General features: G+C 50.2%; 8 protein-coding genes across 8 annotated transcripts; 4 read left to right on the forward strand and 4 right to left on the reverse strand.

The window, feature by feature from the left end:
* Positions 1 to 1,480: 1,480 nt before the first annotated feature.
* On the forward strand, positions 1,481 to 4,042 carry PFICI_02026 (uncharacterized protein; the record flags this gene model as incomplete). Its single annotated transcript, XM_007830607.1, has 1 exon — positions 1,481 to 4,042. The coding sequence occupies one exon, from the start codon at positions 1,481 to 1,483 to the stop codon at positions 4,040 to 4,042; it is 2,562 nt and encodes an 853-aa protein (XP_007828798.1).
* A 756-nt stretch (positions 4,043 to 4,798) lies between these two features.
* On the reverse strand, positions 4,799 to 5,888 carry PFICI_02027 (uncharacterized protein; the record flags this gene model as incomplete). The annotated part of the gene is made up of 3 exons (XM_007830608.1): positions 4,799 to 4,971; positions 5,057 to 5,214; positions 5,314 to 5,888. The coding sequence occupies 3 exons, from the start codon at positions 5,886 to 5,888 to the stop codon at positions 4,799 to 4,801; spliced, it is 906 nt and encodes a 301-aa protein (XP_007828799.1).
* An 885-nt stretch (positions 5,889 to 6,773) lies between these two features.
* On the reverse strand, positions 6,774 to 8,570 carry PFICI_02028 (uncharacterized protein; the record flags this gene model as incomplete). Its single annotated transcript, XM_007830609.1, has 7 exons — positions 6,774 to 7,246; positions 7,310 to 7,377; positions 7,436 to 7,818; positions 7,873 to 7,932; positions 8,001 to 8,215; positions 8,273 to 8,411; positions 8,478 to 8,570. The coding sequence occupies 7 exons, from the start codon at positions 8,568 to 8,570 to the stop codon at positions 6,774 to 6,776; spliced, it is 1,431 nt and encodes a 476-aa protein (XP_007828800.1).
* Positions 8,571 to 11,980: 3,410 nt separating this feature from the next.
* PFICI_02029 (uncharacterized protein) lies at positions 11,981 to 12,588 on the reverse strand (the record flags this gene model as incomplete). Its single annotated transcript, XM_007830610.1, has 2 exons — positions 11,981 to 12,154; positions 12,361 to 12,588. The coding sequence occupies 2 exons, from the start codon at positions 12,586 to 12,588 to the stop codon at positions 11,981 to 11,983; spliced, it is 402 nt and encodes a 133-aa protein (XP_007828801.1).
* Positions 12,589 to 13,700: 1,112 nt separating this feature from the next.
* On the reverse strand, positions 13,701 to 15,605 carry PFICI_02030 (uncharacterized protein; the record flags this gene model as incomplete). Its single annotated transcript, XM_007830611.1, has 3 exons — positions 13,701 to 14,750; positions 14,809 to 15,214; positions 15,268 to 15,605. The coding sequence occupies 3 exons, from the start codon at positions 15,603 to 15,605 to the stop codon at positions 13,701 to 13,703; spliced, it is 1,794 nt and encodes a 597-aa protein (XP_007828802.1).
* Positions 15,606 to 18,978: 3,373 nt separating this feature from the next.
* On the forward strand, positions 18,979 to 19,758 carry PFICI_02031 (uncharacterized protein; the record flags this gene model as incomplete). Its single annotated transcript, XM_007830612.1, has 2 exons — positions 18,979 to 19,176; positions 19,276 to 19,758. 2 exons carry the CDS (start codon positions 18,979 to 18,981, stop codon positions 19,756 to 19,758), a joined length of 681 nt encoding a protein of 226 aa, XP_007828803.1.
* Positions 19,759 to 20,563: 805 nt separating this feature from the next.
* PFICI_02032 (uncharacterized protein) lies at positions 20,564 to 21,550 on the forward strand (the record flags this gene model as incomplete). Its single annotated transcript, XM_007830613.1, has 2 exons — positions 20,564 to 20,738; positions 20,808 to 21,550. The coding sequence occupies 2 exons, from the start codon at positions 20,564 to 20,566 to the stop codon at positions 21,548 to 21,550; spliced, it is 918 nt and encodes a 305-aa protein (XP_007828804.1).
* Positions 21,551 to 22,565: 1,015 nt separating this feature from the next.
* Positions 22,566 to 24,215, forward strand: PFICI_02033 (uncharacterized protein; the record flags this gene model as incomplete). The annotated part of the gene is made up of 2 exons (XM_007830614.1): positions 22,566 to 23,790; positions 23,929 to 24,215. 2 exons carry the CDS (start codon positions 22,566 to 22,568, stop codon positions 24,213 to 24,215), a joined length of 1,512 nt encoding a protein of 503 aa, XP_007828805.1.
* Positions 24,216 to 24,624: the final 409 nt, after the last annotated feature.

The following is a 24,624-nucleotide window of genomic DNA, read 5'->3' on the forward strand; positions in this document are numbered from 1 at the left end:
AATGGGTGGCTTTGTTGTTGTTTGTGGTGATTCAAGTCAGCTGATTATGGTCATCTCTCGATATCACACTTTCAGCCTCCAATTGGGCGTCCATGCTGAGGCCTCATCACATCTATTCACGCGTTTGCCTCCCTTTATTGGCAATGCTGTTTGTCCATCTCATCAGCTTGTGCCCGAGTTGGGTTTGCGGGTAATCTCTCCCTCCCTCTCGAGTGCTTTTGTACCTTACCCGCCCCCTTCCCTGTGATGCAACCATGTAAATCATATTGCATGGCCTAATAGATGAACACGCGATTACCATGCTCTCTCCATTTCTGGGGAGCAGGAAATTTCGTGCAGATGGTGCCATTGCAAATAATTGTCGTCATACCGAGAACGAGCAATTGAGGCATTTCATTAGCACAGGTGGCACAATTATCTCACTTTTTCTTTGCTCGCCCGAATGCAATGGCAGCAGCGCGATCGGCCATAGAGAGCAAAAGATATATATAAATATGTGCCATTCGAACCAATCACCAGTAACCCGAGAGGGGGGTCACCAACTGACCCGGGATCAAGCGTCCGGGTATCGTCATTAGGCTTCAAAAGAAAAGCAGCCAGAGGAAGCGCTTGAGCGCTGTGCCGGTCCCGCGACTCCACACGGGGTAGTTTCAGTGGACGGAATATATGACCTTTTCTTTACTTTTCTTAGATGATCTGGCAAAATTGTGGCAAACTGTGTTTTGCTCAGCCAATCAAAGATGGTGGGCTGGGCGTTTTGGGTCTCCTCCTCGATGCCCAACGTGGCACATTCCACTAAAAGAAGGGCGATCCCTGTCCAACCAAATGGACAAGTGCATGGCTCCCGTCTGGGGGCCACTTACACGATGTTTGAGAAAAGCCTCGAAGGAGAGACTCTTTTCTTATACGTTGGTGATTGATTGTGATTGGAAGCCCTGTCTCTTTTAGTGACTCACCCTGACCTGTAATGAGGTCTCCCCAAACCATAGGTCGAAGACCCCATGTAGATTAGCATTGCCCCGTAGCGACCATCTAGACCTAACCACCCGCCCGAAGGGGTCTTGCTTGGCCCATGGGCCTTGCGATTCCCGGTGGTGCAGGATGCAGCTCTCCATTGCCTTGCTGGATCCTGTTATACCCGACCATCTTGATGCGCAACGCCTTGCTGCACGCCAGCCACATATACCTCGACCCCGTCAATCCTCTCCCTCGTCTCCCCTTGGCTTACACTCCTCTCAACCAGCTGACTGCTTCTTGCCCAAGACACTGATTGATCCGCCTATCTTTACGCCAGCCCAAACTCAGAAAGCATATCCCAAACGAAATGATCTACCACGACGACTTACAACCATTCACTCTAATCATTACTACAACGTTGGTCACAACTCCACCACAAATTCAATCGCCACATCTTCAAATCGACAAGACAGTGCAGACAATCACAGACTACACATAGATAAATTCAAAAATCACAGACATGATGGCGTCACTAGCTCGACCTCGAGTCGATGTCAGAGCCGCTGCCATGCCAGGAGGCTTCCCATCCCAAGACTACTGCGAGCAGCCGGATCGGCGCCCAGCAATGGTAGCAACAGGAATGACCACGGATACAGAGACGACATCCAGCCGTTCAAGTGATAGACCGGCACCCAGCAGGGGTATACTCAAGTCCACCCCCACGGGTATGACCTCTCAGAACCCGCTAGCAGCACGGTTCAATCGTAGGCCAGAAACCAGTCATCATGCATCAACATATCAACCTGCTCCCTTCGACCAGGGCGACACTTGGCCGTACGACAGCCCTGACAATTACGACAGCTACGAGCACGAGACGGATTCCCAATCTGTCTTGTCCGAGGTCTCAACCAGCAGCACGCAGGCCACCAGCGTAGCATCAGACGAGACAGTTACCGACATGAACTGCCCACCGTCTGGCCATGTCAAGCATATCCGGCATGTGCCTTCACCTACTGTGGGGCGGGTCAAAATCAGGCCTCGTGCGCGGACATCTTCTTCCACCGAGTTGGCCAAGAGCCCACCTCAGAAGCGACAGGTCCACATCCAGATCTTCCCTCCGGGGTCAGCAGCATCCCAGGGCCACCAGGGCCGAGAGCTGCAGTTGTCTCGCAAGACGGAGCGGGACCTGCTCGACAAGATTGACGAGCTCGAGAACCAGGCCGTCAGTCTCCGGGATGTGCGAGCCCATCTCGACAAGGAGCTAGCCGAGGCCAACGAAAAACTCTCGGTCCGGACCCTTGAGGCCAGAGACCTGCAAAAGTCGCTCGGCCATGAACGCAACGCCAAGGAGGTACTGGCCCGGGAGCTGCAGAACCAGCGAACCCAGCTCGACGAACACCGCAGCAACCTCTCCTTGCAAAAAGGTATGCTGAATGACGCCGAGGACGAGCGGGAGACTTTCCGGGGAGCGCGGGACAGTCTGGAGAAGCAGCTTAGCCAGTTGGCACGAGACATGACAGCGCAAGAGACACGACACAAAGAGCTCGAGGCGATTCTGATACGCAAGGCTTCCGAGTCGGAGCAGTTGTCAAAATCCTTTGAGGATAAATTCGCTGCCCAGAACCGACAACTCAAGGATCTAGAAAGTCAGCGGAAATCTCTCAAACAGACGGTAGAAACCCAGGACAAACAACTCGGACAACTAAAGAGTATTACCCTTGAGCGTGACACCCTTCGATCCGATATGGAGAAGCAGCAGACAGTACATGCTGAAACGCTCAAGAAGCTCATTGTCGACCGCGATTCATTCAAGTCGAAACTAGAGGCACAAGAGAAACAGATGAAGGAGCTAGACGAGCTGATTCTTCAGCGAGACTCGTTGAAGGTCAAGATTCAAATTCTTACCAGCGAAAACGCTGCATTAAACGGAGACAAGGGACGACTAGAGGAGCGCAAGAACAGGCTCAAGGACCGTGTTGGTGAGGCGGAAAAGAAGAACGACAGCCTCACAAGAAGGATTGTAGAGCTACATTCAGAAATAGAAGGATTCAAGGGTGAGATTGCGGTCTGCAAGACACAGATCGGGGAATTCGAAGTTTCCAAGAAGGATCTCGAGGCACGGATAGAAGAGTCTGAGTCCAAGGCCAAAACGGCCATCGAGGAAGAAAAGGAAAATACAGACAAGCTCATCGCCACAGAGAAGACGAAGCTGGAGGAAATGCAGGCACAGGCAGCGACCGACCGGGCAGAACTCGAAGCCAAGATTACCAACCTCGAAACCGAGCTGCAGGGCGCCAAGGACGCCAACGTGGTCATCGTGTCGGAGAGGCTAGAAGCCAAGGCGAGGCTCGAGACTGCCACTGGGAGTCTAGCCACGGCTTACGCGGAAGTCAAGAATGTCCAGGACCGCAACAAGGACCTTGAGTCAACCATCGAAACGACCAAGGCGCAGATCACGGCGCTGGAGGCCAAGGCCGAGGAGCTGAACCGGCTCGGCCAGCAGCACAAGGAGCTCGGACAGCATGCTGAAGGTCTCCAGGCCGATCTTGACAAGCATGCCGTAGGCGCTGCTGCCCTCCAAGCTGACAAGGACAAGCTGGCATCAGATAGGGCCGACCTCGACGCACTGAAGGAAACGATGCAAGACGCCACAGCCATGACCAAGTTGATGGAAGAAAAAGCCAGCCTCGAAAGCCGCGTCAAGGACCTCGAGATGGAGGCCCAAGGTCTCAAGGCCGAAGAGACCATACTCAAAGGCGAGGTCGAGATCCTCCGCACCGAGGCTAACAAGGTACCAGCGCTGACGGAGCAGCACCACGCCGTATCGGCACAATTGGGAGCGGCGCTGCAGGATCTCGCGCACACCAGGGCGGCCCTCGAAGCTGCAGCAGCTCAGGTCAAGGAGCTCAACGCGCAGGCGGCGAAGCTTCGGTCTCGCCCCAAGGAGAGGAGCGGCTCGCGGCCCAGAAAGCACGATCGCTCTAGGTCCACAGGCTTGGTGTTTGTCAGGGCTCCTTCGAACAAGGGGACTGGCGTGTTTGTTACCACGCGGGAGGCGCTCAAGGCGGAGCAAGTTGAGAAGTAGTGAGTAGACGATGCTGCCCTGTGCAGTCCTCACCTGCTCTCTCCTCCCACTCTCCGCTGGAACCGAAAAGTGGAAATTGATTTTCTTACAATTGTCGCGTCGGACATTGTGTATTTTCGTATGTTTGAGATACGTGGCCAGAAGCCTGTGTTCCCTTTTTGTTCTGATTTGACGAGAAAATGATGGAAGTTGATGAGGGTACGATAAAGAAGAAGGAAGGGAGATTGTAATTTGTGGCTGCTGTGGCCCTGTAACAAGTCTTGTACGCTAACCTACTTCGGTGGAGCGCTTGTATGGTCAAGACAAGTCCTATAAGAGGCATAGACAATGAGCACAAGCTCGGATTCTGGGAAAACACGGCATATCTATGGTAAAAAGCATTGTGATAGCATGACCTGGAATGAAAACTTCAATTCTACTTGTAATCCGTCGTTTAATTTTCCTTTAATCTTTTCTTGTTCTCTTTTGGTCTTGTGTCTTATGTGGAAACATGGCTGTTGTTACGGGAAGAGGTTGTAAGCACATAGCGGTACGTAACCTGTGGATTTCGGAAATGCAATCATATGCACAAGCTAGGGATTATTGAATTGTGCAATTTGAATAAAGGTTATGCTCGTGTGTTCAAATTGAACATGAGTGATTGAGGTCAGCAGTCCATTCCAGGTCCGCACTTAATGCTAGGCCAGTGAGTAGTGCTCCGTGGAGCCGGAGTTGTGGACTTGTAAGCTGCCTGTATCACTGCGAGTCGCCCGACATTTACTTCTTTATGAGCACCTCCCCTTGAACCATTGACAGCGTCGCATCGTCCCTATCCTGCCATTCAAGCCATGCATCGCGCATCTCATCCATGTCGGCTTCCAGGATGCCGGATTTAATGTTGGATTCGCGGACCTGGGGGTTGTTGAGTGCACCATTCACCATACCTGCAGCTATAAGGAAAACACTGAATTAGTATGCCCGCGCAAAGAACAAGCCATCGACAAAGAACCATGAAACGACTGGTGGTCAACTTACCCCACATCTTTCTTTCCTCAGGCTCGGAATAGCTCCAGACACTAAAGCTTGTAGTGATCTTGCTTCTATCTCCGCCGTTGGCCTCGAGAGCCCAGGAGAGGAGCTGTCGGCCAGACTGCGTTGATGCGCCGCGGGCTCTAATAACTCGCACCTCGAGACTACACAAAGATATATTTGTGTTAGCTTGCAGGTTCTGATTTTGGGGACGGGCGTCTGGAGCCTCGTATTTGGAGCCAATCTGCTCTGCATTCACCTACTCCTCATGGAATTTGAGTAGCCCCGGGAGCGGTGGCCAGAAGACCTCCGTCTCCATGTCCCCCTCGCGCGCCGCCACAACGCCGCCAGGCTTGGTGACGCGTAACATCTCGCGCAGAATCTCGGCCTGGCCTTTATTGTGCGCAAGAACTTGGTGGCAGTGCACAATGTCAAAAGATGCGTCCTGGAACGGCAGATGGTGTCCATCCGCCGTCAGGAACGTGATCCAGTCCTCCCCATCGATGGGGACTCCGTAGCGGTCGGCGAGCAGCTTCTTTCCGCGCTGCAGCATGACCGGGTTGATGTCGACGGCCGTGACGCGGCCCCCGCCCGGACCGACGATATTGGCAAAGGACGCCGAGATGGATGCAGATCCCGCGCCCACGTCGAGAATGGTCAGCGCGGGGTTGCGCTGCTGCAGCTCTTTGAGTGTCGGCAACAGGTACGCGGCACTATTCTGTGCGGTGCGGTGTTCAAACACGCGAAACACGTCCTCTGGAAGCGTGCTCCAGTCCACCTTGTGTCCTGTTTCGGCGACCGTGGCGTTGGCCGGGTCCGTCTGATCGGCTTGGGACATGCTGGGTTGAGGTGATGTTGATAAGACTGGAATCTTGCTTAAGGTAATGTGTTAGCCTGCCAAGCATGCCAGTGCATGATGACTTAGAAAGTAACAAAGCGGGTTGTTGCATTCTCCTAAGTAGTTTCGAGTACGATCATATTTTGCTTACGCTGTCAGGTAATTCCGTGTTGGCTGCTGGTTTAGCATGGAATCTTCAACCTCCCTGCTGATTTTCTGCTCAGTGCTGGATGGCAGGCTCGCTTGGAACCTCTAAATATGCATCGGACGTGACAATGCACAAGGAATCGTCCAAACTATCCCTTGCGCAGATGACGCCGCCTTCGAACCAACATTAACAAGCAACTTACATCTTTGACCAATGGTCAGCCTGCTGCTGCTAGTAAAATGGGGTTATGTGTGCATAACGGCCAATTCCCAAATTCGCGCAATGATCTACTTAACAATCTAAACTGAATTTACATGGTGGAGACAAATCGCACAAATTCCGGCAATTGCAGTACGAGATAATAAGCAATAGGTGTCAGTTAACGCGTTGCCTTGGTAGTGCCTTTGAAGGTTGGATGAAGATTAGTACGAGACCTTCACAAGTGATTACACAAAGGTGTCTATACATTCCGCCAAGCCAAGTACTAGGTGCGAGGCAATGTGCCGTCGCTGCATGCTTATAGCCATGTAGCGTGAACTAGGCATGAATGCATGTATGAGAATATTGAATAAGCATAACGCTCTCGCCATCCTCAACGAGTAAGGTTGGCGATGGCTTTGAACCAGGTGAAGCAAACTTACTGACACACATTGGAGCGCTCCAGTAATCTACTCATCTGGTCGATTCTCGATTAATGATTTCATGTGTTTGGTCTATTATCTATGAAAAATGAATACTTAGATCATGTTTGATCCGTGAGTGCTTGCCGAGCCCCGGCCGCGATCATGGCCTCTTTGTTCCCCCGGATACTCTTCCGCACTGCTCCACTCGTCATTGCTTTGCTTGGTAAGTCTCAGCTTCTTTGGTTTTTCGACACCCGCAATCTGCTGCTCGAAAGACCTCAGCTCGACGTCGCTCCGGTTCTCAGCTGGATTGCTCATGACCGTCCACTCCTGCTTGATCCTGATTTGGGTGTTTTCCGATGTGCTATTCAAGCCCCCCATTCCCGATGAAGACATCTTGGACGAGAATCCGCGGTTGTGGCTTTGTCCGTGACTGTATCCGTAGTACTCGGACTTGCCACCTCGAGTGGTTCCGAATAGACTTGGGAGAACCTTGCTGAAGAGTGAGCGGACTGCGGGCATGCAGGCGCAGATGATGCCGACAGGAACTTCGATTGTTGACCAGTATCCAACCTCGACGTAGTCCTCTACACTTCCTGTCAGTGATTTGTTCCTCTGAAATCCATCGTCTCTCCCCAAGAAGAACTTACGAGTGACATTCTGCGTTGTACCAAACTCAATCAAAGACCGCAATCGTATCGCGCTGACAATGGTAACACTATTACAGAGAGTTTAGTGCGATAAATCACAACATCAACATCGAATCCAAAACTCACAAGAAGCCGACCATAAACATGAGCAGAATCTGAACCTTTTTCTTCCACGACATGGACAACTGAAAAAGTTCAGGGAGCGGCAAAAGAATGGTCGCCAGATCCAAGGCAATATTGATAGCGGCAGCCGACCAGCCGAGAATGTTGATGCTGACACATTTGGCATCGTATTCTCCGTCCCAACTCAGCCAGGCTCCGTTGATCGGCGAACATTGAAATATGAGGACGAGGACGTATCCGAGGGCGTAGCAAATGTTGAGGCTGATCAAGATATAGACGCAGATTCGAAACGATCTTTTTGGGAAGACCTTGAGGTAGAAGAACAAGATGGAGACTTTAGTCAGAGCGAGTGCGGTGATATATAGCATTTCGTCCCAAAAGTAATACTGTTTCCCTGTTAGATGTTTTCATACGGAATCGCCGGATCAGACAGCTCTTACGTAAAGAATGGATGTGATGTCATCAAAGTCGACAAACCACATATCAAGGCCCAAGCCATGCTGTGAAACTATAGTCAGGTTAGAAGAATGAATAGCCTCCTAGATATGTGGATGGACTTGCGTGGAACAGATAGCACGCAGAGTGGTATCATGAAAAGCATGTTGCCGCACATGACCCAGTCATCCATCCCCCAAGACTGAGCACCAACATATAGTCTGGCGAGGCATCGTAGTCCAAAGGCGAACAGCCCAATCGCACCAAACGTTACGCCAATGATCCAAACTTCGGCTCTTCGGTCTTCTCCCTCCTTCCCACATGTCACATAACTGTACTTTTGAGTTTCTGGACTCTCGTATTAGCCCTCGACCTTTCCAATTGCCTAGACTCCCCTATGCTTACGCAGTGCTTCTTTGATTGTGCAATTTGCCGTTACACAGGCCTCGATCTGGGCGTTTAGTTCGGCGTTGGTGCAGATGCAGTTGGCGTCCGTGATACTACACAATCCCGAGTGTGCTGTCGTTGTAGCAATGCATAGCAACTATTTGGCCAGTCAGCAATGCATAGTCCATGGTACGATTTCCTTCTCGGTCCAAGCCAAACGTACACCACAGGTCGGAGCCTCAACCTCGGAGGAATTTGCAGCCGCCACCGACCAAGCTGCCCAGAGGCAGGTGAAAACCACCGCCAGAAAACGCATCTCGTCGAATATTATGCCGTTGTCAAAAGTAGGCAAACCGACAGCTCACTCCTAACCCACGAACCACAACGGAAGAACAAGTAAGAAAGAAACGGGACAGACGCGGGCTATGCAACCTATGTAAATGCATTACCGATAGATTGGACTGTTTTCTCTTTCAAACCTGGCTACAGCGGCACTCCTCTTTTTTTTCCGCTTTCTGGGGATAGATAGAAAAAAAGACCGCGACGTGCATCTCGAACCATGCCCCTGGCTTTTCCCCAGGGTCCTTATACTAGTTCTTTTCGCCTACATAGGTACACAAACGGACCCTCGTGGAGCCCCTGTTATGTGCAGGTTGCAGCTTACACGTCGTACATACATTATTATCGCCCCGGATGCGCAGCCACCCCCCCCCCCCCCCCCCAACTCTTTTTATATACAAAATGTTTCTATCCCGCGCCAGACATACCACTTACCCATTCGACGAGCCCTCAGCGTGCATGGTACATGCAGATAAAGACCTCTTGGCAGCCACTGCCCTTGACCGAAGCTCCCGTCTGTCGGTCGCAGGTACTTACACTGTGTGAAAGAAGTTTATTGTCCATGACTTTCGAGATGACATTGAACAAATGCCATCACTGCGTACATCAGGACCTTTTTAGCCGCCTCTCTGTCTTGCCTGAGACGTTCGCTCCAGATGCGCGGCAGGGTTCAAAGTACTACTAAACCTTACATACCGGGAGTGCTTGCGTATGTAGTGATATTGTGCTTGTTGGGCCAATTCCAATCTGGATGATCATCATTCGCAAGGTCGGAATACGGATGGTCCCAAAAAGTCTTTTTTTTTTTTTTTCTTTTTTCCAATGAGTTCTATTTCTCTGTCCCCGAAAGTCTGGCCAGCAAGGCCTAAGAAGGCATCGTTGGACCGATCGGCGCCCCAATTTTTCGGAATGCAGGGGCAATTACTGCTTCTTCGGGAATCTCACCCGCCAAGCTAGGGCAAGAAACTAACGGGCTTTCGTCAGGGCCCTTAGTGAAGTCCATTACGTTTGTGTAAAATGGTAGTGCATATATATATGTACTTTGTAGCTGGGCCTGGATAAAGGCACTTTTTTTTTTTCCGAGAAAGAAGAGTTGATAATTGTCCAGAATCGGCGCTTCTCTCAGATCTAATGGGAGGAGGAAAAGTTTATTCTTTTCCTTGGACAAAGTCCACCTCCAAGTGCTTGAGTACCTATATACTCCGTCCATGTGTATGTACGAACGGAGTGCGGCCAGCAGGTAGACAGGCATGATGCGAGGACAGGCAAGGATTTCAACTGGCCAATCTATTCCGTACCCCTGCACCGGTAAGCCAAATCATCACCGTGTCGTTGAACCTCGACAGGAACTCCGCTCTACCTGCCTCCGATATGGGATGTGGGAGGCGGTCCGCGGCGAGTTCAGTTTTACACGTCTGGTTCAGGCAATCTACACACTACCGATCAATCTGCCATATTGAGCCGGAAATAATATATAGTAGCGTGAAGCCATCCGTGGAACCATGGTCAGAAACTAGGATCCCTAGCAAAGCAAAGGCCGACGTTGGCTGCTGGTTGCTATCCCAATTGATAGACTTCACTGGGTCAGGTCAGCCTCGCTGGGGTGGTGGGTGATGATCGTAGGCTTTGTAGCTTAGCCGAAGTCACCAGGGCACCCCCGGTCGGTTGCGTTACCGAAGGCATTCAACTGGCGGGCGTTGCACGGGTCGTTATTTGGCCGAGCCCTGGAGGTCGCATCCACGCGCAGACCAACTAGGGGGAGGGCAGAGGGATAGGCAATTCGAGAAGAGAGAGAGGCATCTTTGAGCATCTGGACCAGTACAGAGTACCGGGATGTCCATATTCCTTGCCCAATGGTAAATAAAGGTCAGACTCCTAGGACCATGTCAAAATCGAACGAAATGGGACGTTTCATTGCCTAGCTCACGCGAGTTGACGCGATGGTTGCGAGCTGCCAATTATGCAAAGGCGGGCTAACCTCAATTACCGTCTCAGCAATAAAAAATAAAAAAAAGCTAGAAGAAAAGGAAACGAACCGCTCCAAGCTTATTCTCCAGTGGCCATTCAAGAGAGCAGCCGTTACGTTTTTAACCCCTCATGGATAGTCGGCCCACCTACCCTATCGAAGTCTATCTCGAGATACAACACAAAATCTGTTCCAAGTGCTGCTGTTTGAGTTTTTCTTCTCATTTCTCTAGACACGTCGAGGTATGGTATGTGGATTATAGACCTGTCTGAATATTAGTAACCTATCTATTGTGATCATTCTCTCACTTATTTGAACGAGTATAAACTATTAACTTGAGCAAAATATGATACCAGCGATTCTGGCTATATTTCCGAAAATGGTTAAATATGGGGAGCGATCCTATCCAAGGAATTCCCGCCGTCACAACCGTCTTTCCGCGTCGCCGCCAGGAACGCTCAAGGACGGCATGTCACCCTCCCTGTACCCGCATGAATGGTTCTCATGTAGGCGGGTGGAGTCGCGAATTGCGTTCTGTCCTGCACAATACCCAATGAAGCTGCCAAGGAGGGAAAGATTTCACACCAACTAGGTACTATTATCTGGCATTGCCTTGCGGTGGCGGCCATTTTTATATTACATCCAGTTATCCCCGTTCAAATCACATGTGCAGCAAACATCTCGCACGCAACCTTCTTGGACTGGGCCGTTTTTGGCAAGAGAGAGAAAAAAAAAAAAAAAAAAAAAAAAAGACGCTGAAAAGATTGACAAGTCAGCAAAACAGCTGTAAAATGAGCTGACATGAGCTGAGATGCACCTTGGGTGGTATCACGGCAGTCACAGATCTTGCCAAATAAGAATCCCAGTTTCAATACATTTTCCCGTCACACTGCACGTGTGATATGGATTCATGCATCATGGCTTGCACATCTTCATATTGCGCGTAAATGGATGCGGTGGTGGGCACTGAGCACTGAGCACTGTTTTGCGCATTCTTGTCATAGTGGGAACGATGCTGGTGAGGAGTGATATTCTGTACAGATAACATGTTGTACATGTGTCCGTCAAAGCAGTTGCTACAAACCAGTACTTCTGTCGACGGGGAGGTCAATTGACGGTCCACGATTTACCACGGGTTCCAAACAGTGAAAACCCCCACATTTCCTCCGACCCGTGGAGCAGCAGCATGGGTCAAATCTGCTCGTCTATCAGAAGCCGCAGTATGCGAACAAAGGGCCTGTCTGGGAGTGGGCCAAGAACCACCATTGTCCATGTCTTTTGCCCCGGCCCAACAATCCTCCTTCTGGTTTCGTCCCGACGTGGTGGAATTGATAATGGGATCCAAAACATCTTTTGCAGGGCAACGTCATACTAAGTATTAATCCAACCGAGACGCCCCCGACAAGGAAATTCTAGACCTCTTAGAATCCCAGAGCAGCGTTGAAAGCGTCCGCCGTGCTGGCGTCCTTGGTCCCCAGAGCCTGGACCTGGGCCTTGGCGTCTTCGCACAGGGCCTTTGCCGCGTCATTGGCATCGCACACGTTGGTAAGCTGGTCGCAGACGCGGTTGGTGATGATGTTGGGGTTCAGTGCATCCTATTTGACAATCATGCAATCAGCATTTGGCCTCATACCCTTTTGATAGTTCTACAAAGGATAATGACAAGAGACAAGGAGGAAAGAAAACATGACGAGACTTTGCAAGTATCTTGCCTGTTGCCAGGCTGTGTGATAGAAGGTGGCCCACAGGCACCGGGGGCCAAACGGGGCAAGATTATATGAACGTCGCATCTAGCGCTTACCTGCTGGCCCTCGGCTACGAGAGGATCGACGGGCAAAAAGGTGCCCTCGTCCGCCTTGCGGCCCTCGCGGCCGAGCTGGAAATCAATCGAGGGATCGCACTGGCCAAAGTCGGCGCCGCTGGCAGAGGCCGATGCGGTGCCATTCTGGCTCTGGCGCGGCTTGTAAATGTTGAGCGCCGAGACGCTGGTGGCGGCAAAGAGGGCCAGGATGATTGACTTGGGCTGCATCTTGTGGGATTTGGAACGGAAAAGACCGGCTTGCGGAGTAAAGAATAAGTATGTATAAAAGAACGTTACAAAGTTCCCAGAACTTTTTCGAAACGAATGAGATCAACTCGCGGGGACGAAAGGTGAAGAGACTTTGGATGAACGACTGCTTGGGTTCCAAAAATTACGAGATCAAGCCATCAGAGGTTCATCTTATATCTGCAAAAAAGGCCACGGGCATCTGAGGCTTTGATCTCATAACCCAAATTGAAAGAGGTCGCAGAATAGTGCCAACACAAGATGCGATACACGCCGAGCATGAGCCGTTGTCGGTTTGCGGCAGCGATCGGCAAGGTACCGAAGCTTGCCGGACGCCGATCATACGCTACGCCGTCTGAACCACACGGGACGAAGATCGGATGGTGGGATTCTGCCACGACCCGCGAAGCGCCAAGATGTTAGAGCCGCCAGTCACTCTGGCAGATTTCCATCTCCCAAACATGAGATGAAGCCATCCCATGTGTTTGGTTGGATGCATTTCAGACGAATGACATCAGACCCGTGCGGCAGGTCACATTTGCCTATTCGTCGCATCAACATTATTTCCTCGCAAATTCTCTTCATCTTGATTCATTTACTATCAATGCTGGCATTTTGCATTATGTTATAGCAGTTCGATCATACACGTCTCTGCCAGGGTGGCTACGGCACCATCCTGTCGCATATTTCCAGGCATAGATTAAGCTGATCGTGTCAGCATCCTCCACTGTTCATCTGGGACGATATCCCTGGACTGCTTGACGATAATCTGGAGGATATTTTCACTAAAAGAAGGCGAAGAGCTATATCGTTCTTGAAACATTATTCAATTACTTTATCATGACTGGAGATGTCGTATCTAGTACATGGCCAACCAACGTCTATGCTCCCGACTCAACTGGGGATGCTCATGATTGACCCAAACAGAACCTCTGTAGGAGAGGTGGTATAATTACCCTTGACGCCTCGCAAAGCTCCTTAAAAACAATTCTATGCCCCAGAATAGAGTGCCTCTAAATTCCAGTATACATCATTCCCAAAACGACAAGCAACCAAAGTAAAATGTTGGTCGCATTCATCAAAATAGGCTGGACTTATGCCATAGCCATTTCAATATTCTTGCCCTTGACGGACTTCCACGGGATCAAGGCGCTTCCGAAGACGGTGAATACACCCAGGCCGATCGAGACCAGGAAGCCCTTGGTGAGCGCAGTGCTGTATGCCGCAATGACACCAGTCAAAAACTCGGCGGGGACCGAAGACTTGAGGTTCGTGGCACCAGCGTACTCCACGATCGTAGGGTCAAGGGTCGGGACGTTCTCGGCCAGCGATGCAACGAGCTGGTTGGTGAAAATGGACTGAGCGACACTGACGAACAGAGCTCCGCCAAGGGTTTGCAGGAAAATGACAACCGAGGAGCCGGTGGGTATGTCAGTGATGTCAAGAGCAGTCTGCACAGCCATCATGGGCTGTTGCATTCCGAAGCCGACACCGAGACCGAATATAATCTGGTAGCCAATCCACTTGCCCGAGCTGATGTCCGGGTGGAAGGTGGAGAGAAGACCGGCGCCAATGGACATGAGAACGGTGCCAATAATCATGAACGGAGCATAGTAACCCAGCGCGGAGACCATGCCGCCGGCAAAGATTGACGAGATGACGACGGCCAGCAGCATTGGAAGGTTGCGAATACCCGAGTCAACAGCCGAGACACCCTGAACTGCTTGGAACCAGATGGGGATATAGTAGACGAGCACGAAGAAGGCTGCTCCCGTGCCGAAGGCGTACAAGCTGCCAGACCAGACGGAGCGATTGGCGAGGATTCTCGGGGGGACCGTAGCATCTTCGCCCTGTCGCCACTGGACCAGGACAAACAAGATGATGAGAACGCCAAATAGCACAAAGAGGGCAATAATGCGACCGCTGTTCCAGGCATAGGTAGTACCGCCCCACTGAAGGGCGAGCAGCAGGCAGATGATCGCGGGCATGAACACAACGGTGCCAATGGGATCAAAGTGCCAAACCCTCTCCAAGAACGTTTCGTCCTTTGGCTTATCCACCTTGGGGCTGGGGAAAAAGAAGAAGATGACAATCATGGTGACGGCACCAATTGGCAAGTTGATGAAGAAACACCATCGCCAGGTCTATGGATGCGAATTAGTAAAGACTCATTATGAGGTTTGGGAACTTTCAAAGACTTACCGCCTTATCAGTAAAAGCACCTCCCATCAAGGGACCAGCGACGGATGCAATACCGTACATGCCTCCAATCAATCCAGTGTAAATTGGTCTCTTGGCGAGCGGGACACTGTGGGCGAGGATCAGGAGGGCACCGGAAAAGATACCAGCCGAGCCCATACCGGCAACGGCACGGCCAATGATGAGGGTGACGGAGTTTTGAGCGACACCACAAATCAGACTACCAAGTTCGAAAACGCCAATGGCACTCAGGTAGACGAGCTTGATATCCATGAAGGTGTAGAATTTTCCAAACATGAGCTGGAGGGCAGCTGTGGTGAGCAGATAGGCACTGCCATACCAACCGACATCGCCGAGACTGTGGAATTCATCCGAGATCTTTGGGATAGCAGTGGCGATGATTGAATTGCTGGTGGTATGTTAGTATTGTTTCGCGACCAGAATGAGAAATGTTCAACTTACTCTAGAGCAATCAAGAAGACACTGAGACACAAGGCCAAGCTGATCAGGAAGAGCTTGATTCCTGTGGGATATGCAACACCATCCTCTCTTGTTTCTGTTTGTCTTAGGGCATTGCTGTTTTGCGACCGAGCCGTTATCGTCTTTGTCAAGTCGGTGAGTTTTTCTGCCTCGGCGGGCGTTGGAGCCATTGGTTGGAGTTTCTCGTTCATGACGTCGCTTTTCGAAGCTGTATCGACATCCTTTTCTCCGTTGGTGCCTGCCAAGCTTGGTGTACTCTCGGCAATGGTGGGTGCTTGAGATGTGCCCTCGAAGGAGCTTTGATGCCGTGGCTCGAGCATCTTGATGCCAACACAAGGAATCTAACAAGATTTGGCTGTCTGGAATGCTTTGCTTCGCTTTCGTCCAAGCGCGTATTAGAGATGGACTGTCTTGGTATGAGCGGGTGGCGAAGATACTAGTTTGCTGATCTTCGCTGCTTGTTTTATTGTCGATTGAATATACAATATGGAACAAATGGTAGCACCGGTATCACAAGGGGCGGGCAGCTGACAATTAAATACTAAACAAGACGAGCGCCTTCATCTATATCATCTCTCCTATTATTGCTGCTGAAAAAATAAAGTCCCCAGACCCACGCGACGAGTAGACGAGAACAAAGGCCGGGCCCGTATGACCAGCACAAGCTCGCAATGCCTGCAGCACATCATCCCGCCCAGCAACGGGGATAAGGGGCCCCTCGGACTCTAGTCGACTCCGCCGCGATTCACCAAAAAGCTCTAAATTTGACAGCGGTAACCCGTTTTGGCTGCCCGGGCTGGGCGCTATTGGTCACTCGGAGACATTCCAGCTAAAGCCTAGAAGATTCTCACAGTAGAGGCCCTGAGGAGGAACGCCTAAACGTGGTAAGCTGTCTCACAAAGCTGGGTCTGTTCGGACAGATTCAGATCTGATTACCAAGATGTCTCCGTCCTGGTTGATTATCTGCCTTGCTTCTATGTGCATGGCTTACTTTGCCAGGGGGTTACGTGGCTATCGTATACCTTGAAATGATAGAGTTTGTTGTTTTCGTCCAAGAAGATTCCCCGTAATCCGGACCACCACCACACCTTAGTCATTCCGTGCTACCAGTCTAAAGATGTCCAACCTGTGATTCGATTGAGTTTTCAATCTGAACACATCACAAAAGGTTCATGACGTCCAGTGCGGCTGAAATTGCCTCACAATCAATCGCATTGCTACCAAAGGAAGGATTTCCCTTCCCAGCATCATTATGATACAGATCTATCTAACACGCTTGGCGAAGCTTGGTCAAACACAGTTGCCTGAGACGGGCGACTCGAGTCTGTGGAGAATTTGACGTTAAATCCGCCTGCGTCCGTCCATTATTCGCACGCACATTTCGGACTCCAAGCTAAGGACCCCACCGAAGGAGTCATTCAGAATCATATCCTGTCATGTTGAGTCGAGAGGAGGAGGTGCACGAGAAATTTTTTCCCACTTGCTCGTAGTCTCGTTGCAGTTTAGCTACTATACTAGGCACATTATGCCAAGACTCAATCGCAGTTCAAATGTTGCTTTTCAGCTTGATCTCCTTGTGCCACACCGTCGATGGCTTAGCGGGCTTGCGCCCATTATTATTAGGTGACGGTACGGTACAGCTCAAAATGTCTGTGTCTGCCGTAAGGTAATTTCACGGAAGCCCGTCAATCTGCCTGGGTGCCTTGAAGATTTTCCCCTTCGACCTTGCATGCAGGTAGAGGTAATGATCTTATAGAGAATCTGGCCTGCTCTTCAAAAATCTCTCCGAGCTGCGCGGACTTTTTTGTTACACGTTTCATGGCATATAGGAGACGGAACCTAGAACGATTCCTGATGACTCATGTAGCCGACTGCCTGGAACGCTAAAGACTTGCTCCCACTGCAGGGCCTAGAGTTCTACCAAACAGGCTAGACAGGGCCTGAGTGCCCGCTATCCATTCTGTCCATAGCGCTTCTTGTTCAAGCTTAATAAATCTAATTCGGCCTCGGTCTTCTCAGAGTCCCGTTGTCCGTCCTCTAGTCCTAGTCCGCCGTAGCAGCTTATTCGGGACCGGTTCCAGTTGTTCGACTTGATCTTATCTCCGCTCCGCAAAACGTAGGCATTCCCTGAATTGTGTCCTTTCTGCTCTCAGGGCTGCGATGAGCGTTGCCCGTCACTGTTAACTCCGGAACGGGCTGCAGTCGTCCATGGTGGGTCACATCGGCAAAGTCGTGGATCTTTTGAATACCTTGAAGCCAGGTCAACATGAGCATGGATTGGTCAAGTGCCAGTAATAACGGTTTTTGAGATAATCGCGTGCACAGGATCAGCCTCCTTCACTAATAAAGGGGCTAAAAATGTAGAACCGGCAACCCCTTTAGGTTGTCACACACGGGAGAATGCTTATGCCGTGGCTTAGCAATAATCTGCTGGCGCTCGACCTAGCCAAGACAATTGTACACTACAGGCTGTTCCCGTCGCTATGGTTCTGACATAAGACGATAGATTATTGCGCTTGAATACCTATGTATGTAATCCTGTCAGAATCAACTATTTCAGGACTCGTTATTAGTTGAAGACCCTTGCATCGTCGTATTCTGCCTCTTTATGGGAAGTGGTCAGTGAGTTGGGGTCGCGAGGAAGAGTCACAATCTCCACTTCACACCAATATGTGCTTCGAACTGGCCTTTGTTGTTGTTCTTCTTGTTCTGTGTAAGCTGACGTTAGTGAGCACGTCCTTACAATATGTGGTATCTATCGGGGAACTCGAAGACTTCACAAATAGACACGGTGAGGTTCCTCAGGCATTTGGAGGTCTGTTTGGCCAATCGCAGTTCATCGTAGACTCCGTCGTTAGCTGGAACCACGTGACGCGTTGAAGAAAGGTCTATGGTCAAATTCTCAACTGGGCAAGACTTCAGATGCCGCTGTCGGTGTATAGATATGCCCGAGGATGTTGTATTCGGTCTGCGAATTATGGAGATCTTGGTGAGCAGAAGGCAACATGAACATGCCACGATGGCCACGACGCAGTCCTGGAGGTGACATGCACGCCCTCGTCAAATGCGATACTTGTCCAACCCGTGATGGCGAAGGCTACCGATGGTCATTGATGTCAAATGCTGGCTTTCCAGCTCTGCGGGCCGAGATGCGCAGTCCAGCAAAGATTCAGGCCAGAGCCAAACCTATGGCATAGGATACTGTGAGGCTCGGTCGTAAGTTGTCGTACGCATGTTCTTGGTAGTATTCGATTCATTCTAGTATAAGACTTATGGCAGAGAAGGAGTTATGTTGTTGGCAGATCAAAATGTGGCATACAAGAAGCTAACATCCTCCTCGCATATACTAATTTCTACATATGTAAACTGAAAAATAGTTAGGAAAATCAATTTGCACCACAATCGAACTCTTACTTCAAATTTCACGTGTACTTATGGTCGGTAGTGTTCCTGGAGATTCTCCAGAGGAAGTTTTCACACGCTTGACGACCGCGCTGCCAGACCTTCTGCAAGCTGTACCAGATGGCGAGACTGGCGAACGATGGAATTACATTGGATGGCAGTTGTCACGGTTTCCTCTCGTGGCCCGCTGACTAGAGCTTGGGGGTATACCAGTACCGGAACCCGGTGTGCCGAAGTTCTCCCTCGAAGAGATGGAGCCAACAGGCTACGACGAAGCGGTGCTCTCTTCTTATGAGAAATTCAAAACAACTTCGCCGACAGAATATTATCCCGTCAAATGTCCGATTTCAAGTCTGTCTGCCTCCCCCGTACAACGTCCAGGTTGTCCATTGCAAGCACAAAGTAGTCAATGCCATTGAGCCACTCTATGAACAGCGTTTTGAGGAAACGATTGATCGAATCGTCGCCGGTATACCTCATGACGATATGGTGATCCAATGGGACTTGTGCTTTGAAATGACGGCACTTGAGTTCGAACAAGGCCGTGTCACCGAGGACCGCCATCAAGCCTATTTCCCATAACCTCAGGGAGGCCCATTACAGGGTCTTCTAGACCGCGTGGCACGACTATGCCGGAGAATTCCTCAAGACGTCAATATTGCCTTTCATCTCTGCTACGGCGATCTTTACCACAAGCACTTTGTCGAGCCTCAAGACACGGCGCTCCCGGTCAAACTCACCAATGCCATCTTGGCCCGTGACAACATCGCCTTGCGCACGGAATGGATCCACTTGCCCGTCCCGAAGGGACGAACTGACCCCGAGTACTTTTCGCCTTTGGCCGGTCTTGAGCTCCATGATCACATTGGTCAAGGTCAGAAACCGCCGCGCCTTTACCTCGGGCTGGTGCATGCCAACGACGAGGTCGGGACAAGGAAGCGTATCGAGATGGCAGAGGCCACTGTTCCATTTCCCTTTGGCGTGGCAACAGAGTGCGGTTTGGGCCGAACTCCTGGAGAGATCGACAACATTCTACAAATTTGCAAAGACGTTTCTATAGAGATTGAATAATTGTACGGTCGCTGCCTGGTGGCCAGCTCGAAACTCATTTTCCTAGTCTGCCATCCGAAGACTTGAGACGGCACAGATGGTGGTGTGGACGGTTGCCGTTAGTTGAACATCATTCGCTTAGAAAAATCTACATGACGATTATGTCGCTTATATTACGTATCCAAGATGCAAGTCAGTGTGATGTTGTGTACGCAACTTGCCTGCACGGCGTGGCGTCCTGTACCGTCAGTCTCACCAGGTAGCTCCGAGTATGTGAGCCTGTATTTCTTCAATACTTGGTTTGCCCAAAGCCAAATGGTGAACGGGAAGAAATTGTGACATTTCTGCTTGATTTGCAATTTAGGAGATGCCATCGCCCATCAAGTCATGCCTGCTCTATACCTAGCGAACTCGGTTGCCGTCGCTGGCATGACGTTTGAAGGCGGCTGAAGCGGATTAGAGAAAGGGGTAGTGGAACATTGGCTATGCTGCGGCCGTAGTTAGGCAGACCCCTGATGATCGATCGTATCAGCTAGCTACAACCGCACGGCACATACAACCTCAACCTAAATATTCTCATGGTTTCTTAGATATCAAAAACAACGAAGAAACGTGCCGACTAACCGATTGATGTCATACTCACAAGTCAAGGCTTGGATGCAAGCCGATTATATCCTCTCTAGCCAGTCGTGTTACTCATAACAATATATATGGGAGTCTTTCATTTAGCTTGCTTGCTGCTATTTCCAGCTTTCTCAGGACATCGAACAATACCTGCCTTGGTACAACATTATTGATCTAGGTTCTTGCGACGACATTTTTCAAGATGCACAAACTCACAGCACTTGCTCTCGCCACAACCTTTGCTATGGGGAACTCTAGACATCATGGTGCCACAGGAAATGTCAATATTATCGTGAAATTCGACAATCTCGTTGTCAAGGGCAGTGATAATACTACTTCCATTGGCATCTATAATGGACTCAACTTTTCAAATATTTGTAAGAGATTTCCCTTTGCTGAATCCGTCGTCTGATTCCAGCCGGTACTAACAAGACTGCTGGATTCAGGGGTGGGCTATCAAGCCTCTGCTGATACAATTGATCTCAACGGGTCGGCTGCCTATGGAATTCGGTCACCTTCTCGAAACAAGGTCGGTGTCTGGCAGGATGAGGTTGGCAAATCTCCGCCTTCCTTTGGGGTACACTACTTGGGAAGCAAGTTCGACTCCTTTGATCTGAAATCATTCAAATGGGGATGCGCGCCGGAGATGGAGCCGTGCGCCTTTGCCGCGATAGGGAGTCGAGAAGGGGAAGAGGGATCGAGCCAGTCATTCGGCCAAGACCAACCTGGTGGCGACAGGTTTGGTGTGGCGATTACCGAACCACTATATTTCACGAATGTCGACTTGGTGTCCTTTCGTACCGATCCCCTTGATACCAACAAAGTCAACGGAGATGTTTGGATCGATGAGCTTGAATTAATCCTGCACCGGCGTGGTCCATCTAGCCTGACCACCACTGCACCCCCGACCAAGACCCAACCAGTGCCTCGTCCCTTGTTTACCAAGTCGCCAGTACCTCCACATCTGGTTCTCAACTGCCCCGATATCTGCGTCGCCAATTCCGACGATTGTGGTCAGAACTGGGGTGGGTGCTTTGATTTTTGCCTGTCCCCTTGGCCCACGTTCACGCCACCAACAGTGTGCACCATTACCTCCAATGGCGTGGCGACCACTGGCGAGACCACAGCGACCACGGTCATTATGCCCTCCACGACATCAACTCAGTCTGCCGCAATACCATCATCCTAGATTGTTGGAAAGCTTGGTTCATGATCTATAGTGAGTGACAGACTCATAACTCATCAGAGAAAAGTAAAAATCGTGGAACGATCGGTATTAGCCGCTCTTTATTGCCTATTTTCAATGCCCTCTTTGGAGCAGCATCTGTCCTTGCCGACACGGCAACATTCTCGTTAGAATACAGATGTTACAACCTATGTTGTACTTTAATCACTGCTTGTCTACTGCGCTGCGTCTGTAATCATTTTGTGCACCACTACGCTCTCCTACGACTGGAAATGGCTATCACGAGCCCTTCCGGTCTTGATTACACCTGGACTTACAGACTCTCCGCTGCATTGCTATTGTCGCTGTCCTAAATTGCTCTGCGCTTAGGAGCACTTCACGTATTTATTGCAGTGAAACCTTATTTATGTGGCCTATAATCTTGAATGCGCTAGTTGAAAGTCTCTGGAAGATCGTGCCAGCAATGGGAGATAATATACACTTACGGAAAAGGACATTGCTCTAAAACTTCCCAGCATTGACAAATGCTGGATATTTGTAGTTTCCCATCGTTGTGGTTGTTCTGCGAAACACTCTCTTTACGAAAAACCTTAGAATAGCTGTTCAACTCTGGCGGGTTGTCTGGACTGAACATACTTGTCGTGGATACTCATCATGAAAGCCCTGCTACAACACTGGCCGCAAACAACCTCTTTCGCTGCCTTCTTAGTGCTGGTGCCACCGCTCTTGCCGTACCGTTAATCGACAGAATAGGGGTTCGATATCCATATAGCATGGCTCAGCGCGATAAGCCCATTGCCTTTTTTTCCCCTTTCTCTTTTTCCCAAAGTTGTTGAGGCATCTTTTGACACGTCGGACTTCCCATCGGGCCGCCCGGCAGCTGCGAGGTGTCTTAGCGAGGCTGTAAGCTGATGATCATGGATGTCGAGAGGGGGTTCTCTTGGCTGTTGCATTCTTACACAACACTGGGACCGAAAGATCGACATTAATTAACAAGGTCGTGTACTAAACGGTGAACATGAGGCTCATGAACGCAAGGACAGGACAACTAGAGACTTTCCTCGCCAACATCCCACCCTACGCCATACTCTCGCACACCTGGGGCGACCACGAGGTCACGTTCGCAGATCTTCATGGAGCCCAACATCCTGCCAGCGATAAGATCGCCAATACCTGCCGTCTAGCACTAGAGCAGAATTTATGTTACGTATGGATTGACACCTGCTGTATCGACAAGTCCAGTAGCGCAGAATTGACGGAATCTATCAACTCCATGTTCAAGTGGTATCAGCAGTCCGTCGTGTGCTATGCATATCTCGAGGATTTCGAGTCCAACGATACATTCTTCGCTGAATGCAGGTGGTTCACTCGAGGCTGGACGTTGCAAGAGCTTCTGGCACCCACAACGGTCGAATTCTACGACAAGAGTTGGAATTTCCGGGGAATAAAGCAGGAATTGGTTGACCCAATCTCCGCCATCACACATATCCCGAAGGAAGTCCTACAAGGCAGGTGGTCCTTGGAATCATGCTCTGTTGCGTCCCGAATGTCATGGGCCGCAGGCAGAGAAACGACAAGACCGGAGGACATCGCCTACAGCCTTCTCGGGCTTTTCAATGTGCACATGCCGCCTATATACGGGGAGGGGAAGAATGCATTTCGACGTCTCCAAGAAGAGATAATAAAGCGCTCCAACGACCTGACCATCCTCGCTTGGCGATCGCCTCAGTCTGATGGCTTGCCAGCTTTGGACGCTCTTGGACTGCTTGCCGAGTGCCCTGATTGGTTCCAGTATAGCAAAGCTATACAGCCGTTTAGCGACGACTTTTCAATACGCTTCGCCATCACAAACAAGGGTCTTCATATATCTAGAGATGCCCCTCATCGCCTTATCTCTGTCGCAGACGGCGAAGGCAGAGACGAAGACCTGATGTACGCCCTGTACCTGGGCCGTGACAGTAACACGAACGAGGAAGGAGGCATCTTTTTACAGAAAATCGGACCTCACTTATTCCGTCGCAGTTTTCAGCGTCCGATGGCCGGCTTTGATAGGGAGGAGAAGCAGCTGGCTATGTGGCACGTCCCGGACTATCACATACTTATCGATCCGAGCCCCCCTTCGATAGACATGAAGCACATGGAAATGGCCCAATACTTTCGTAGAGGAGGCTTACATGTTCCAAACAGCGATGACTTCAACATTATGGATGCCGTTCCCGCCCCATTATGGGATCACAGGGACCGTATGTTCCTAAAGTCCAAGCCTTATTCCTGGGCTAAACACGAAGCGGTCCTCGCCTTGAAAGTCAATTGGTTTTTCAAAGGGATCTTGATACGCCTTATAATATTGTGCGAATGTCAAAGGAAACTGACCAGGCCAGTGGTGAGAATCCTTTCTCAGGATCCACCTCCGGCGTACGCAGTGGCATTGTTTAGCTCGCGGAAAAGGAACGTCGCTGTACCTTGGGAAGAACTGGAAGCTGAATCGCCAGACGTGCTCAATTCGGCAAACCAAGTAGAAGTCCAAATGGGTAAAAGCACCCTCACCATTTCAGCCGAAATTGTGGATGACACATCGACACGGGAACTTGAGCTGCTGAAGCTCATCATATATGCGGAAGAAAACCAACCGCTCTCTTCAAGCGCCGATGTAGTTCTCGACGATTGACACAAGTGAAAGGGTCGTGAAGGATTGACCAGAACACCGACGAAGCTGATGACTCTCAAATTTCTTTCATGCAAATGAATTATGTTAGGGATTTAACAAATTCGACCGCTTTGAATTTGGTGTTGCACTGACTTAGTCAGTACCCACCGCAGATCACCTGCTAGAGTATATTATGTAGAATGCTCTTCAGCACTCCCTTTTATAGCTCAATAGGATCCACAGCAACTCCTCTTTAAGCTCCTCATGCTCTACAGATTGGCTCAGGTGAGACCTACTACCAATAGAGCCACGCAGCATTCCATCCCAGAATGATGGTGTTTTGCTTGTGAATATGAACATCACCCGTTTATTGCTCTTCAATTTCTTGCGACAAAAGATGATACTTTGTGGAGACTGCAACTCAGCTGTG

The sequence above is a fragment of the Pestalotiopsis fici genome, assembly GCF_000516985.1.
Source record: "Pestalotiopsis fici W106-1 unplaced genomic scaffold PFICI_Scf_1, whole genome shotgun sequence".
Classification (NCBI taxonomy): Eukaryota; Fungi; Ascomycota; class Sordariomycetes; order Amphisphaeriales; family Sporocadaceae; genus Pestalotiopsis; species Pestalotiopsis fici.